The sequence below is a fragment of the Montipora foliosa genome, chromosome 13 (genome assembly GCF_036669935.1).
Source record: "Montipora foliosa isolate CH-2021 chromosome 13, ASM3666993v2, whole genome shotgun sequence".
Lineage (NCBI taxonomy): Eukaryota > Metazoa > Cnidaria > Anthozoa > Scleractinia > Acroporidae > Montipora > Montipora foliosa.
Genome location: NC_090881.1, coordinates 39,783,478 through 39,800,977, shown reverse-complemented (window position 1 = coordinate 39,800,977; position 17,500 = coordinate 39,783,478). Strand labels below are relative to the sequence as shown.

Below are 17,500 nucleotides of genomic sequence, written 5' to 3'. Positions count from 1 at the left end.
GGGTCAGTAGGGGGGTCAGTAAGGGGGTCAGTTAACCGGGGGTCAGTGTTTTGTCGAAACCCATATTTAAAGCATCTTTAAATATGTATGTGGCATTTATACTTTTGCGCATCAACATGCTAGAACAGCAGAAATAACAAATGTGTTTTATTTTCTCTAACTATGTAGGGAAGTAGGCAATTGTGAAGTATAAAATACAGGTCTTACATAGTTTTACTTTAGAGAACCTAAACTGACTTACTTCTGCTATTTTAATGGCATATGAAAAGTAACATTTTTCAACATTTACATGTTTTTTTTTCCAGTTAGTGTAAAGAAAGTACACATATGTTTCACATTTAGCAATTCCATTACCTAAAGAATACTTAGGAGAAGGTTGAGTACGGCTGAAGTTTTAATTTAATTAAGAAAGAAACACAGGAAATTCAAACTCTGCAGAGTCTGTTGCAAAAGCATGTAGCATCTCAAGTATTGATTGAGAAAGTGTTTGAATTAGTAAAATGCAAGAGATTGTTTGCATCATTAAAAAAAAAAATTATTAACTCCATTTCCATAACATAATTGCCGGGATGATAGCAGATTATATGTACTTTCACAACATGGGTAATATGTTATATCCCTTACAGCATTGATAAGGTTTGATTTAAGAAACAACTTTGTTATTAATTCAAAATATTTAATTTTAAATTTTTAACGTTCATGTTGCTGTTAGTCAGAATTTAAGCTATTACAGTTTGTTTTGTTTACCTCATTCATTTAATTCTATTGTTAGAGTTTCAAAGATCTAGTTTAAGAAAAACATACTGTTCACTATCTCCTCTGCTGTTACCAATAACAGAATTGAAGGTACAGAATGATTTGGAAATACTGATAGTGTGTAGTTCTGAAAGACAACACTACTAACCTTGGTAGAAAGATTATTTGCTTGTACAAGAAATGATAATAATAATAATAAATTATTGCTTATATAGCGCTGTTTACAATTAAAAGATCAATAGCGCTTTACATAATAGGATCTATAACATCAACAAGTAAAATAATTAGGATATTTATAATAAGTTAAAAACTTCAAAGTAATAAGATTAAAAAGATGATTACAAGTCTAAATGGCAATATAACATTCATATATTTAACTACTAATCAAGGAAAAATTGTTTAAAAAGGAATGACTTAATTGACTTCTTGAAAACATCAACAGATTGAATAGTACGTAATTGTAATGGGAGCTCATTCCACAAATGCAGTGCCACTGCCTGGAATGCACGCCCACCCAAGGTTACAAGCATCTTCCCACTTGGTGGCTTCAACAGAATGCCTGAGTTGGATCTAAGATTATACGAGGGCTTGCATTTAATAGAAGCCATGAATGGCTTTGAAAGCTAATAGCAGAATCTTAAATTGAATGCGCGCTTGCACTGGTAGCCAGTGTAACTCATAGAGTACCGGAGTTATGTGGGAATACTTCCCATTATTACTCTGGCGGCAGCATTTTGCACCCGTTGCAACTTAGCTATTTGTTCTTTGGGAAGGCCATACAGTAAAGCATTACAGTGGTCTAATCTGCTCATGATGAATGTGTGTACCAGATGGAGTAAGCTGTCTCTCGATAGATACTTCTTAATGCGTCTAATATTGTGTAAGTGGTAAAAAGCTGTCTTACATACGTTTGTTATGTGGTCACACATATGCAAGTTGGGGTTGAGACAGCAACCTAGATTTCGACTGGCGAGCTAGGTCTAATCTCTAAACTACCTACTTTAATGTTCATAGCCTGCATTTTACAAAGTTGCTACCGAGTTCCAATAATCATAAACTCGGTCTTATCATCATTAATAAGGAGTCTGTCCTGGATCAGCCAGCGCCTGATTTTCGCGATACAACATTCCATCAAAAGAACTGCATCCTCCTGGGATGTGCTACTGTTAGGCTTGAAGCTCAGGTAGATTTGCATGTCGGCAGCGTAGCAGTGTGCGTGTGGAAGGTGATCCCCAACAACCGTGAATAGCTTGGATGCATAGATAACAAAAAGCAAGGGGCTCAGACATGCAAGTTTATTCATCGATACAAAGATATCTTCTTGATGTTATTCCATTCTGTAATTTTTCTTTAAATATTGACAGGTTGAGTTTTGTTTAACTGATATGTTGAGTTTTAAATGACACTTGTTTTTTTCCTTTTTTTTAAACAGTTAGTTGTGTCGCTTAAAATTATTTTTTTTATGAAATGGAGAACATTGTCTGAGAAGAAAAATGCTATTTATTGCAATAAAAGACAATCAATTTTAACCTGGTTGGTAGATATATCTTTCATATTTTAGCATGTCCTCATAGCTCTTTTGAGGGCCTTTGGAAGATGACCAATATTGCCTTGAAATATTATCGAAAAGTTCTGTCAATGTTTGATTTCTCTATTGTTTACATGCAAGTTTATTCATCGATACAAAGATATCAATCTTGATGTTATTTTGGGTTAAGGTAAGCAGATATTTGCATGTAGTAATTTGAATAACTAGGCTGTTTATTACGTTTCCTACCTCATTTCTGTTGATCTAAGCTGTTACCTTCTCGCTGCTTATGCGAACACCAAGTTGTAACTAAACTCTGCCGGAAGATGCAGGTTCCAGGAAGGAAAATAAAAGAGGATCGTCAAAACAAATGGAGGCAACCATTGCAGAAACGTTGACTTGAAATACTCACCATGGAATACTGGGCTTCGTGGCTTCGCCTAGGCAATATTAAAATAAAAGCTAGTCGTCAACGCGACCTAACGATAAAATCAGTGTTTGAAAACGTCGTTTCGTCCGCCATTTTGAATTCTCAGGCGGGCTACCGCTGTACACTCGTTCCCAGACTCCCGTTCCCGGTGCCCGGTTCCCCGTTCCCCGTTCCCCGTTCCCCGTTCCCCGTTCCCCGTTCCTGGAATTAGTAACATCCAATTGAAATTGATTACCAAATTATGGTCAAAGTAAAGGGATAATCCCAATAATTCTACCCCTTTAATGGTCGGCGATTAGTACCTTAAAAATCTTGAGAGTGCTTAGGTTCGAGGAGGAAAGGCTTTCGGCCTTTCAAATTTTTGTTTTGCATAATGTTTAAATAACAAGCTGCATTTACAAGCTGAAATTTTAAAGTAGTGAGTAACTGACGTTGGCCACTTTTCCATGCCCTCTGTTGTCCAATCGGTCAGTTTTAACGTAAGTAATGGCAGACCATAAAATCCAAAACCTGCACCCAAAGTAAACATCCTTTGGGTAAAAATCCAGGCTCAAAATTTTGATAACCGAAAGAGAGCAAGTCCTTTCAATTTTTCGTAATTTTCGCAAAAATTTGCAGATTTGTTACTGGAGGCGCAATTTTCGGACAGTCTTGCATAATTGAAATTCCATAACCTCACCCAAATCCGCTGGTCGGATTTTCTTGAAAAGCAGGGTTATGACAACGAGCCTCATTTACAAGCCGACTTGGTCTTGGGTATATTTTTTGCCTAAGTTATCTGCATGTTCTTAATTTGGGTAGTTGCCTTGCGAATACATCAAAATTCACTCTGACAAAAGGCAACCGTCTTGATGCTTCGGGAAATAAAAACAAAACAAATAAATTTTCCTCAGAGCATCTATACGAAGTTCGTTTCGTGAAGTTCAACTTTAATATATCGAAATTAGTTTACTTGAAAATGTATTTGTCTTTTTTTTAGGATGTAGTTAACCGAAAAGCATGCAGGCCCCATAATTTTAAGTGCAATGGGATGTCGCATCGCTTCATGAGATCATCAAACCTGTCATTTGATGATATTGTTTTTGAGGGAGATTTTTTGAAGTAAAGTGATAACTTAATTTGATTGCTAGCGGTCCCATCTACATGTAAGTCGATCGTTTTGTCACGCAAGTTTTGTAGACATTCCCCTGCCTTTTCTCTCGATTGCGTAACAAAACACCGTTAGGGTCTTTAGATCTAAGACGGCGACGTCGACGAAAACGTTACGTAAAAGTTAACTTTTATGCCCGCATTAAAATAAACTTCTTGTCTTATTACGTTTCATCCCGTTTTATCCAATCTAAAATTTTAAACTTTGCACGCGACTTGCAAATATCTACGCAGCGATATTTAATCCCTTGTAACATACGGGTGACCTTAATTAGAGGCAACTATTAACAAACTTCTTTCAGCACAATTTCGTTACAAACAGGTCAAAAAAATGTCCACGGCGGTTACTGCAAAATAATTTTAGACTTAACAGTTGAAGCCTCTGATATACATGCTACGTAGATCAACTCTTCTATAGTATCATCAAAACATTAACTGACAAAAAAATGGTTAATGAGGACAAGTACTCAACATTTTCCTTATTCATGACAAAAATGTGACTGGATATAAAATTTGTTCGTTATCAGATTTTCAGATGATTCCACAATAAAAGTAGCTCTGAAAAGAAGGCAAAAATTTTGACAATTTCGCTGCAACACTGCTTTAAAGGAAGGACTGAATGCCATAGATTCTTAATTTACTTTGGTATTGACGGCTTGGCACATTAAAGGACACTCAAGGCCGTATACATCAAGCAACTTCCTCAATGCATAACGGAACTTCCGATTTCTTTGGAGAAACCGGGATTACGAGTAAGATGACAAGGCAGTGGGTTTTCCTAATACTTCTTTATGTCTTTCAAGTGGCAGGTAGGACCATTTAGCAATGTACTCATGAAAATGACGATGGTTGTTTGCATCCTGTTTGGGTAAAGTTCATAACATTGACACCCCTCTCCTTGACCGATTTATGGTCGATTCACTCGAAAGCCTGTTCGCCACACGGCGATTCACCCGAACCAAAGATGATTCGCTCGATGGCAGTACATAAGCAGAAAAAAACAGCCACTTTATTTGCCAGTTTGTGAGTTGCTATCACTAATTAATTTGCAGATACTGCCCGAACTTGCGTGTTGATTTTGCGTCTCGTTGAGCGATCGAAAAGTGTCAAATTTCAGTAATACGCAAATTTGCGTGAATGTTTGCTTTTATTAGACAGAATGAAACTATCACTGATTTTAGAAATATTTACATTCCTTGCTGTTGTATTTCGCTTTTTCTGTTTGCGGTTTAATAAGACAGACCGTTTTACTACGGTTTTTAAAGAAATACAACCAGCTAATTTTACACTAAAGTATGCGTCCGTCACCACAGGCAGACAACCCTAAGGATGCGGGAGAGCGTGACGTCACGTTATTTTGAAAGTTTCAAAAATAGAAACAGAAACAGTTGTAACACCTGATTCAACTGATCGAGGAAATTCTTCCATGAAAGCTTCAAATCTTGACGTTTCTTTTTTAAAATCCATTTTATGGACAGCCACATAAATGGAGTTCATTCACCAAATATTTTCTGCATTGCCCTGAGTCACTTACTTGATGGGTTTTTGGAGTGCAGGGATGGCGCAGTGGTGAGGGCATTCTTCTCCCACCAATGTGACCCGGGGTTCGATTCTCAGACTCAGCGTCATATGTGGGGTTATTTTATTTATTGGTTCTCTACTTTGCACTGAGAGGTTTTCCTCTGTGAATACCGGTTTTACCCTGCTTTCAGTTTACAGTGACCCCAAATTAGTGCTCCACCGCTGGAACGACTAGACACTTAAATAAAATTCCTTTTCCTTTTCCTTTTCTTCTTCAGATCCGACGCGTTGTCATAAAAAATATAATATGTATATATTATTATTCAACACATTGTGACAATGTCAAAATATGGTCAGAGAGCGCGCAATATTCGCCTTGCGTACTCAACAGATATCTTGCGATATAAGTCATTTTGTGTGACGCGCAAAAAAATGAAAGCTTTTTTTTTTTCAGTAAACGTACCATTATCCTGCTCTATCTTGCGGAATATCACCTGATCATAGCCAACTCTGCCTACGGCCTCGTCGGCTACGTAGCAGAGGCGATATGCCGCGCGATTTTGCAGGATAATGGTTAAATATTATACATTATTAGTATTTTACAATACATTGCGACGACGCGTCGGATCTGAACAGGAAATCAAAGCTTCCCAAAAACCCATCAAATCACTCAGGAAACCGTAGAGAATAGTGGGTGAGTGAACTTTTTTTTATGTGGCTGTCCATAAAATGGATTTTCGAAAAGAAACGCCGTGATTTGGAGTTTTTATTGAACATTTTTCTCGATCAGTTGGATCCGCAGTTGCAACTGTTTCAAAATAACGTGACGTCAAGTGCTCTCAGACGTGACTACATCGCGAGACAGACGAAAGTAAACTATATTATTTAAATTTTTAAGGTAGAGGCCGACTCATCAGCGCTTAGTTCCAGTTATTTGTAGAACTTGTTTTCCTTCAGATAGATGTCGCCCCGGTTGGGCAAAGCGGACAATACGTGGTTAATTAAGATTTTTGTACCATAACGGCTGAGTTAAGATATGGTCTGAACACTAGATGAGTTAGGTTATGATTCCATGATCTTTATCACAAGTGACTACGTAGCGAAGCAAAGAATAATTCACTTTCTAGTTCACTCAATGACACAAAAGGCACTTAATTAATTACAGTCAATTATAGAACTTAGCAACGACGGAGGTGACGGCAACGAGAGCAGTAGTATCGAAAACGAAGCACTCGAAAACGAAGAGCGAAGCACAAAGCACCCAAAAGATCGAAAAGGAACCACCCCAGGTCGAAAACAAAGCACTCACAACTCGAAAATGAAGCATCTTATATTATATTGGAAGATCGCTTTAAACAGAGGCAAAAACCAAATTTCTTAATGTTGAGTAAAATAATCACTTAAGAAGCGTTTTGTTCTTCATCAGATAGTTCTTAAACTTGCTCGTTTTTCGGCAGTTTCTTACTATATCCTTTTGCAATGGGAACATTCGTGGTTTGCGACTTTCGTAAATTATTTACAACACCAGTAATATTTCCGAGCTACACTCACACCGTGATGGTTCCATATCTCGACTATGAGTACCGGTAATAAGATTTAAGAGGGTCATGAAGGAGGAAGGAAATTTCGCAGTCCAAATTAGGACAAACTCCCAGTCCCAGCTACTAAAATCCCACTCGAAACTATGATACGGGAAATATAATTTATCCATATTTTGTAAGAAGCAGTTAATGATAAGTCTCAAAACAAACATGAGATTACTGGAGAACGCCGGCAATATAGACAGTGCAAAGTATAATTTGTAGCTGCATGTGATTGCTTACCCAGGTGTCCGCCAAAAAAGACCTGCTGTCACCTGGCACGTGAAAGTATTCTGAATGGTGCAGTCTCCCGTTTCTCTACGTCACCTTCAGAGTCACTGTCATCAGCATCATCATTACTAAATTCATCAACAAAATTATCCTCAGCAGTATCCTCCTCGGACGTTCCATTTCCTGTGCCTGACACAATGACATTTATCGGGGCGTCTTGCCCAATACCCCATCCAAGATTCTTCTTTTCGAGTGATTGCATTGGTTGCAGTGGGTTTAGGGAAGTCGATCCGTCCTAGGGAAGCCGTATTAGAAGTAGGGATGTTGTAGATAGGGAGCTTTGAGGTTCAAAAACAAGTCTATCAGCATCAAGAAGGTCCTCATTCTCACACGGCATTGGCCAGGAACGAAAGAAGACCGCATGAGATATTTGATATCAGGAGAATTTTGAGCAGAACTGATACCTGATAACCTCTTATAATGCAAATCCCATTTGCACCAAGGACTCTTTATCTGCCATTTCCTGTAACAAAATCCCAGTTCCCAGTGATCAAATCTTATTTCACCACCGAAAAATCAGGTCAATCCCAGCTCCCATTTACACCTCCATTACCCTCGTTTAATACAACACAGCGACAACTTTGTGCGGGATTGGTATGCAACGTTTCCCCAGGGGAGTACAGTCGTTACAATATACATTTGTTTAACTTGCACACGTGCAGTCAGGGGTCAGGGTGTCTTTTTCAAAATTTTTTTGTTTCAATTTTTGTCGTAATTCTACCGTACTGTTATCATTAAATGATCGGGATCTGCCCTTCATTTATAATGGAAATTAGTCAAAAAATTAACGTACCTACGGAAACTACGAAAGCTTTTAAGGGGCATCATAGTTTTTAAAATCGAATTAGCTAATTTTTGCGAACATTGGAGTTTGGCCCCGCGTTTTGGCTACTACCATTTATTTTCGTTTTATTCACTTGCGCTTAGTTTCAGCCTTTTTGAATTTGCCGATGGATTTTTCCCACTAAAAAAAAAAAGTATCGGTTGGAATGCACGAAAAATTTAACTGTGGTGAAATGTCTCAGTGCATTCATTTAAGTTAGTTGCCGGCTTCATGTGCTGAAAGCAGAGTTGTGGCTTATTCTGCAGGTACCGGAAAGCATTGTGTTTTTGGTCACTTGGGATTAGTCTTTATTTGGAGTTGTTTGGTTTTCTGTCTTTTTTAAATTTTGTTTTACGGAATTTCTGCTCCGAGACTCGCAGAAGCTGCCAGAATTGTGCTGGCAAGATGGGCTAAGTTTTTGTTCTGTGGTTGTTTAATATGGCGTTTAAGGGGCCTTTTGTTAAACCCAAATCTTTGGATTGCTCTGGTCAAATCAATTTTCACGGGAAAAATTAGGTGCTTCGTTTTCGAGTTGTGAGACCTTCGTTTTCGACTCAGAGTGCTTCCTCTTCGATCTTTTGGGTGCTTCGTTCTTTGTTTTGAGTGCTTCGTTTTCGATACTACCAACAAAAACGTTATCCCCAAATATAAATCTGCGTTACTGTAATTACTTCGTGACTATTTCAATCTTTTTAATATGACAGTTCTTTGTTTTAAAGATATTATCATCATCTGAAACGAAGGAAAGTCAAAATCAACAAACCACAATGTAGTTTGAAAGTTTTTAACTCCAACATATACATGTATTTATATTAACATACTTTGTTTTTTGTTTTGTTTTGTTTTTCTGGCAACGATTGAATTGTATTGTGTTACCACTCAATCAATCAATCAATCTTTCAATAATAATTGTATTGAATCATTAATTGTTGCTGTTGATGGGCTGTTTGTAACTTTGATCTCGCAAAACTTCTATAGAAACCCTGTGGGACATTATGAACTGTTCTATGATAAAAGGTGTTTATAAAAACGTTGAAACTGACCTAGATAAAAAATTATTAAAAACTGAATTTTCGACTGCAACTGCGGTCTTCATCAGAGTAACTAAAATATGCTGTTCGAGAGTAATATGCTAAAACTAAAATAAGAAGTTACTTTATCCCCTAGGGCTTCAATAATGTCTTATAGACAGAATGGAATGGCTTCCGCTCGTTCACCGCATTTTTGTCTATTGTGGAGTGCCATGATTCCAAAAAGATTCTTTTGTGCCAATTATTGACATTCTTTTCTAGAATTTCCACTTAGCCAGTGTCAATGTCATGGTCAGTGGTTTCGGCGTGATCTTTTATTACCGACTCTTTGTTATTATTAGTTCCTGGTTAATGCTCCCCGCCACGTGAATTCCATGATCTCTTTTTTCCCCAATGTATGTGAAATCACACGATCGACATTTAACCTTGTACACAATGCCTTAAAAGCAGTTTTTATGTTCGCTTTGTTAAGCACATTTCTGACTTGTTCTGAAACGCCCTTTATGTATGGCAAGGTAGCAAAAGTTTTTGGCCGCGTATCTGTATCCTGTATTTGGATTGCAGCCGGTGGTCTGGGGGCCCGACATTTCTCAATGAATTTATCTGTATAACCATTAATTTTTAAGTCATTAATGACTTGTTGTCGTTCTCGATCTTTCTCTGTATCATTGGATGGGATGGTTTCTGCGCGGTCTATCAGGCATTTAACAACCGCACGTTTGCTCTGGGCGGGGCTATGAGACGCGAAATCCAGGTACTTGTTGGTATGAGTTGCTTTGCGATGTACGCTAACAGTAATGTTTCCCGATCCTTCTACTGTGCTGCGTGTGTCAAGAAATGCGATGGTTTGGTGGTTTTGAGATGAGACTGATGGAAGTTCCACCGTAAACTGTATGTTTGGGTTGATCGAGTTGAGATGGTCGTGGAAAACTTGGATGTCTTTAGTCTTCAAACAAGCACTCGAATCATCCACGTATCGCTTCCACCACCGTGGTTTGACATTTGACGCGTTGAGAGCGATTTTTTCAACTTCTTGCATCACCAATTCTGCAATGGCGGCACTAACCGGTGATCCCATCGCACAGCCAAATACTTGATGATAATGTATGCCTTCGAACGTAAACGTCTAACTGTTCGTCAGTACAAACGTCAGCAAAAACATAAGCTGGCTTTGTGTTAGTCGTGTGTGCAATTCCCATTCATGAATCTTGCGTAACTTCGACAATATCCAGTGCTAGGTCTACTGGGATGGAAGTGAAAAGTGCAGTAACATCAAAAGACACGATCTGTTCGTCCGCCTCCATCGTTTGGTTGTTAACAAAATCCGCATATTCTTTAGCATTCTTAACACTGTACTCATTGTTGTTTTGCGAGAGTTTCAGAATAGAAGCCAGGTATTTGGATAATTCATAGGTCGATGAGCCGATACAGCTGTTGATGGGACGTAGCGGGATCTTTATGACGGTGTCTTGCGGTAGCGTCAGATGATCGTCCGTCGGCTGGAGGTTAACTTTGTGCACTTTGAGTAGACCATACAATGCAGCAGGCGTCGATTCGGATGGCCTGAGTTTCCACTATTCGTTCTCAGTCAGGCTCCCTTGCTTTTTGAACTCTAACAATTTCTTCTGGAGTTCGGTCTCAACCCGTGAAGTTGGGTTACGTCTTTTAATTGTTATTTGCTTGTACGTGTTTCTGTCTCGAAGCATTTCGTTGATTTGGTCTTGGTAATCAACGCTGTTCATAACGACGGTGCAATTGCCTTTGTCAACTTTAATCACCAGAATTTCATCGTCGTTTCTCAGATCTTTTAAGGCTTGTTTTTCGTCCCGGGTCAGGTTTTGTTCGGTTGGCGGTTTTGCCTTTCTCAGCATGCAAAATACTTCATTCCTGACTTCATCGTGCTGGTCTCGTTGGAGGTTGCTTATGGCTGATTCGACTGATGCCAGGATTTCCTTAGTTGGAATTTGCTTGGGCGTTATGGCGAAATTTAGACCTTTCCTCAGGACGGATATTTCGTTCTTGTTTAGTGCCCGATCAGAGATGTTTACCACCCATTTCTTTTTTATTTGCTCGTAGTTCCGCTTTTGATTTTTTTGCAGTTTTTACAGTTAAATGCAGCAAGAACACTAGAGCGTAATCGCCAAAACAAATTCGACAGAAGTTACATTTGCGCTTCTTACTCCAAAGCAAGGACCGGATTTTCTTATCAAAGTTCCTGCTATCCAGACGGCCGACTAATAATCCAAAAGTGTGGGACAGCGCCAACAAAACTGGTTGGAAATATTTGCGTCTTCTGATTAGCGAATGTCACAACAAACTAACCGTTTTGTCAAAAGACCAAATGAGGCTTCATCACAAAATCAAGTCATCCCTTAGTGAGAGTCATTATTCCATTTTACGCCAAGCAATCGCAAAGCGAGATGAATTTGTCATGAACACCGTGAAACGTAAGCACGAACAAAAACTGCAAAAATATCAAAAGCGGAACTACGAGCAAATAAAAAAGAAATGGGTGGTAAACATCTCTGATCGGGCACTAAACAAGAACGAAATATCCGTCCTGAGGAAAGGTCTAAATTTCGCCATAACGCCCAGGCAAATTCTAACTTTGGAAATCCTGGCATCAGTCGAATCAGCCATAAGGAACCTCCAACGAGACCAGCACGATGAAGTCAGGAATGAAGTATTTTGTATGCTGAGAAAGGCAAAACCGCCAACAGAACAAAACCTGACCCGGGACGAAAAACAAGCCTTAAAAGATCTGAGAAACGACGATGAAATTCTGGTAATTAAAGCTGACAAAGGCAATTGCACCGTCGTTATGAACAGGGTTGATTACCAAGATCAAATCAACGAAATGCTTCGAGACAGAAACGCGTACAAGGCAATAACAGATAAAAGACGTAACCCAACTTCACGGGCTGAGACCGAACTCCAGAAGAAATTGTTAGAGTTCAAAAAGCAAGGGAGCCTGACTGAGAGCGAATACTGGAAACTCAGGCCATCCGAATCGACGCCTGCTGTTTTGTATGGTCTACTCAAAGTGCACAAAGTTAACCTCCAGCCGACGGACGATCATCTGACACTACCGCAAGACACCGTCATAAAGATCCCGCTACGTCCCATCAACAGCTGTATCGGCTCACCGACCTATGAATTATCCAAATACCTGGCTTCTATTCTGAAACTCTTGCAAAACAACAATGAGTACAGTGTTAAGAATGCTAAAGAATATGCGGATTTTGTTAACAACCAAACGATGGAGGCGGACGAACAGATCGTGTCTTTTGATGTTACTGCACTTTTCACTTCCATCCCAGTAGACCTAGCACTGGATATTGTCGAAGTTACGCAAGATTCATGAATGGGAATTGCACACACGGCTAACACAAAGCCAGCTTATGTTTTTGCTGACGTTTGTACTGACGAACAGTTAGACGTTTACGTTCGAAGGCATACATTATCATCAAGTATTTGGCTGTGCGATGGGATCACCGGTTAGTGCCGCCATTGCAGAATTGGTGATGCAAGAAGTTGAAAAAATCGCTCTCAACGCGTCAAATGTCAAACCACGGTGGTGGAAGCGATACGTGGATGATTCGAGTGCTTGTTTGAAGACTAAAGACATCCAAGTTTTCCACGACCATCTCAACTCGATCAACCCAAACATACAGTTTACGGTGGAACTTCCATCAGTCTCATCTCAAAACCACCAAACCATCGCATTTCTTGACACACGCAGCACAGTAGAAGGATCGGGAAACATTACTGTTAGCGTACATCGCAAAGCAACTCATACCAACAAGTACCTGGATTTCGCGTCTCATAGCCCCGCCCAGAGCAAACGTGCGGTTGTTAAATGCCTGATAGACCGCGCAGAAACCATCCCATCCAATGATACAGAGAAAGATCGAGAACGACAACAAGTCATTAATGACTTAAAAATTAATGGTTATACAGATAAATTCATTGAGAAATGTCGGGCCCCCAGACCACCGGCTGCAATCCAAATACAGGATACAGATACGCGGCCAAAAGCTTTTGCTACCTTGCCATACGTAAAGGGCGTTTCAGAACAAGTCAGAAATGTGCTTAACAAAGCGAACATAAAAACTGCTTTCAAGCCTATAAAAACACTCGCCCATTATTTTAGGAAACCAAAGATCGCCCAAAAGAAATGAAAACAACAGGCATTGTGTACAAGGTTAAATGTCGATCGTGTGATTTCACATACATTGGGGAAACAAAGAGATCATGGAATTTACGTGGCGGGGAGCATAAACTAGAAACTAATAATAACAAAGAGTCGGTAATAAAAGATCACGCCGAAACCACTGACTATGACATTGACACTGGCTATGTGGAAATTCTAGAAAAGAATGTCAATAATTTGCACAAAGGAATCTTTTTGGAATCATGGCACTCCACAATAGACAAAAATGCGGTGAACGAGCGGAAGCCATTCCCTTCTGTCTATAAGACATTATTGAAGCCCTAGGGGATAAAGTAACTTCTTATTTTAGTTTTAGCATATTACTCTCGAACAGCATATTTTAGTTACTCTGATGAAGACCGCAGTTGCAGTCGAAAATCAGTTTTTAATAATTTTTTATCTAGGTCAGTTTCAATATTTTTATAAACACCTTTTATTATATAATGGATACTGATCGCCCATCAAGTATTTATGAACTGTTCTGTGCAGAGTAAATGTAACTGGATCGCCACTCTCTTTCGTGACCCCCACCATCATAGTGGAACTTAAAATATAAATTTCTTATCAACATCAACAGTACATGGATCTCTGTATTTGTTATCCTAATCCTGCTGTCAAATTCCTGTTATTCTTGTAAATTTTCCATAGAACTTTCTTGACTGGTGTCTTAACAAAGTTCAAAAATACAATCTTTCTTGAAGAATACCGGTAATATCATCAATGTTTGATAAAGTTCTAACTCATAAAGTAGAGACACTGTTTATTTGAAATGCAGATGTCCAATTTAAGTATTTCCATTTATCTCTCTTTCAGGTGGGGTGGAGTTCATTTCCCTTTATAAGGGAAAGGCTGTTAGGGGATTTGTTGGCTTTTCTTTGCAATTCAATTGGAGTTTCACTGGGGATGTTGATACGATTCAGTGGGGACTCGCAAAAGCAGATGATCCAAGTGTGCTTGATGATAGTAAAATTTTATTTTCACTTAAGAAGACTGGCTCACACTCATCTATACCTCCAGCAGCATATGTCGGACGAGTAACTGGAAGTCGTATCAATGGGTTCGTTATCTTTACTATTCATGATCTTAAAACAGATGATACAGGATATTATTGCTGTGAGATGATCCCACTACCACCTTTCAACCCGAAAAATGATCATGTTTGGTTACTTGTCCAGGGTGAGTATGGTAATGCTAATTTAAACTGGTACCGTAACATTGCAACAACTCTTGAAATTTAATTGTAAAATATTACCATAGTACACCTAGGAAATTAAATTCAATGTGTTAATCAATTATTATCTATCACATCTGAAAATTACAAATACAGCGCATTAAAGTGCCACTATGACCAAGAAATCAATTCTTGTTTTTCTTTGCATTTCAAAACTACATGTACATCTGTTTTAACTAAGCATCAATTGACCAAAGTTTTAAGCTTGATTTAAAAGACACACCACCCTGTTCATTTCAGTGCAATTTTTCTATTTGAAAGGGCAGTGTCATGGATTGTTAGTAAAAGCCTTGAAAGCAAAGGAGACCTGTTTGCCGATGGGAAACAAGAATTAATGCCCAAATTGTCTTTAAAACGGCTAGTTTAGCTCACAAAAACCATTCTTAAGTGTTTTTGGTTACGCATAGCCAAGAATAAAATGAATGCCAACTTGAAAATGTCGGCCTGTTGTTTTCAAGTTCTCCTCTTGTATCTTACAGTACTGGCCATAGATATAGCAGCACTTTCAAGCGCGTGAATTGCGCGCAAGATGGCGGATTTACGCCCAAGATACGCGCGGGTAAAATTTTACATGAACTATTTCACGCGCCTTAATTACACTCAGTCTGCTTGTAATAAATTTGACATAAATGAAAATTGCCATTGCCATTACACTGGCTTGCGTGTATTTTCCACTTAGCAGTGTACGTGAATCTGACATTGAAATTTAGAATCTCAGAGTCCTTATTTCAGTGTTTGAGAAATTCAGCCTTGTTTGCGTGTTCTTAGAATAAGGTTCTATCTTCGGATTGCTGTTGTAATCCATCAAGATACTACGTAAATCTTTAGCTCTCATTTCAAATCACAAAAGTGAAATTTCCTTTACCTAGTATCCCCTAATTAATCAATTAAGAATCAAAAGTTTTAACTGTAACAAGCAAACGATCGATGGGAATGTTTGACATCATGACTTACAGTACGGACCGAGAAAACTCGGTTAGTAAGAGGTATGTAGAAAAAGCGAATGAAATATACACATACTGGTAGTAGCTATCGCTAAGTGCCAACCAGACAATCAATAGAATACATAGTTTGCAGATTTGTATTAGATTGCCATGTTTGGAACCTAATAGTAGTTGTAGTTTTTTTTTAAATTATTATTATTTTTTTATTTTATTTTTTTCAAAGCACTGCAACTCAAGTTATCTAAGAGAAATGTAAAAACCCTTGCACACTTTGTATTTAGAACAACAATGAAAATGTCAATTTGTTTTGCAATATTCTTAACCTGCGATCAGGATCTATTTTAGTTTCGCGTGGTAGGTACTTAACTGTAGAGTTAGCGAAAAGAAAAAACAGAGCCTGACCAAATTCATCTTCGAAATTCCTTCCGCCCACTTTTTTTGATTGATTGACATGTCCTTCATCGGCCAATCAGATTGACTTCCATTACAAAATAAACGCGTAGACGGCAGATGCACGCTATTTTGTTTTGACCAGAGCTATTTACCGTGTTCCGGAGGAATAATGAACGAATTCGTAAGCTGCCTTTGGCTTTAACTTGAGAAAAAAAAAACACGTTTAAGGCATGGTGAATGTTACTTTCTGTACCTCTCGACGAATATATTGCGGCAAAGGGCGGTGTAATTCTTCCTCCGAACTTCACTGATTATGCAATCTTGTAAGCTTGGCATTTTAATTTGTAACTGAGATAACCTAGCATTTTTTCGTTGGACAGTTTCTCAATAGATTTTTAAAGAAACAAAAAGAGAAATACGGTATTATTTTAACGTGTTTGCCCATGAAGGCAAGGTTTCTCGAATGCGAGTTTTAAATCAACTCAACTGACTCCAAATTGTACAAACCATGTCATGTACAGTAATAAATAAAGCCGTTTTGATGTACAGTTATTCAAGAAATGCATTCATGTAACTTGCGATTTTTTCAGCATCTTCTCCTGTTGATATATACGTCCTTTGTCTTATCCAGGAAACCAATATGTATGGCTTTCATCGCCATTTGAAAGAACTAGCTATTTAGCTTCCAAAACATCAGGGAAGTGAGTGCCTAAGTACTTTCAACCACACGGCCACAGAGCTCGACAACGGAATCGCTAATTTCACTCTTTTCAGAGATTCAAACCCGATTCTGGACAACTTTTGAGATGTTCCAAACGGCATATCCAAATAATATCAAGTTGCACCGTTCTTAGTACGCCAATGGCGGATCAGCCTCGAGGACTTCGCAAGAGCTGCGCGCAATCACGATGGCGTTTTCACTTCCGTCGTTTTAACAGCCAATCATATTGCGAGTTCGGAATTCTTTTGAGACGTTTGGTCAGGCCTAATTTTAGCGAGCGACGACGTAAGAGAACATATGGGCGAGGCTAAAAATTGGCCTGATCGCAGGTTACAATTTTATTGAAAGTGCAGCTGTAATTTTTGAACGGCCTTAACTTTAATTGGAATATACAATAATTTACTTAGATAAAATTAATGCCATGCACAAAATCGCAAAATAGTTTCCAGTGTGAAACATGTCATGGGAATCAAACTCTCTTGCAACCTCGTTCCCAGGGTCTCTCTTTGCTGTCTCCCAGAGACTTTGGGGTAGGGGTTTCTTTATATTTTGATCTCGCATTCCGTATTCGTTTGACAAGGCATTTTAAAAATAAATAATTAATCTTCACCTCACAAAGTAAGTTTCAAAAAGGTACGTAAATGTTATATTCCCACAGCAGATTCCCAAAAAAAGCGGTCAAGCTAAAAACTAGATTTTTTGTGACCAATAAGACCTTTGATATGAGCGACGATTATGAACGGTCACACAAGAAAAAAGATTTCGTTACCAGTTCAAGTTGCTTCTGCAGAACATACACTATCGTAAAAAAATACACCACACACTAAGCAAGCTGTGTACAGTAAAAGGAAAAAATATAACAACGACAATTTGCGCGAAGATGTCTACT

The 17,500-nt window shown here is 38.6% G+C and overlaps 2 protein-coding genes across 3 annotated transcripts in view; one reads left to right on the top strand and one right to left on the bottom strand.

Moving 5' to 3' along the window:
- Nucleotides 1-2,818, bottom strand: part of LOC137982410 (uncharacterized) — an 8,295-nt gene extending 5,477 nt beyond the window's left edge. For both annotated transcript variants that reach the window (XM_068829528.1, XM_068829529.1), the window contains exons 1-2: nucleotides 2,697-2,818; nucleotides 2,534-2,600 (exon numbers count right to left, since the gene is read on the bottom strand). Coding sequence is in view for 1 of the 2 variants with exons in the window: in XM_068829529.1 (XP_068685630.1) it covers nucleotides 2,534-2,538 (5 nt within the window). In the remaining variant the exon portion in view is untranslated. The remainder of the gene's footprint in view (nucleotides 1-2,533; nucleotides 2,601-2,696) is intronic.
- A 1,772-nt stretch (nucleotides 2,819-4,590) lies between these two features.
- LOC137981963 (neural cell adhesion molecule 2-like) overlaps nucleotides 4,591-17,500 on the top strand; it is a 38,464-nt gene continuing 25,554 nt past the window's right edge. Inside the window, exons 1-2 of the mRNA XM_068828988.1 lie at nucleotides 4,591-4,672; nucleotides 14,136-14,498. Coding sequence (XP_068685089.1) covers nucleotides 4,621-4,672; nucleotides 14,136-14,498 — 415 coding nt within the window. The 5' untranslated portion in view covers nucleotides 4,591-4,620. The remainder of the gene's footprint in view (nucleotides 4,673-14,135; nucleotides 14,499-17,500) is intronic.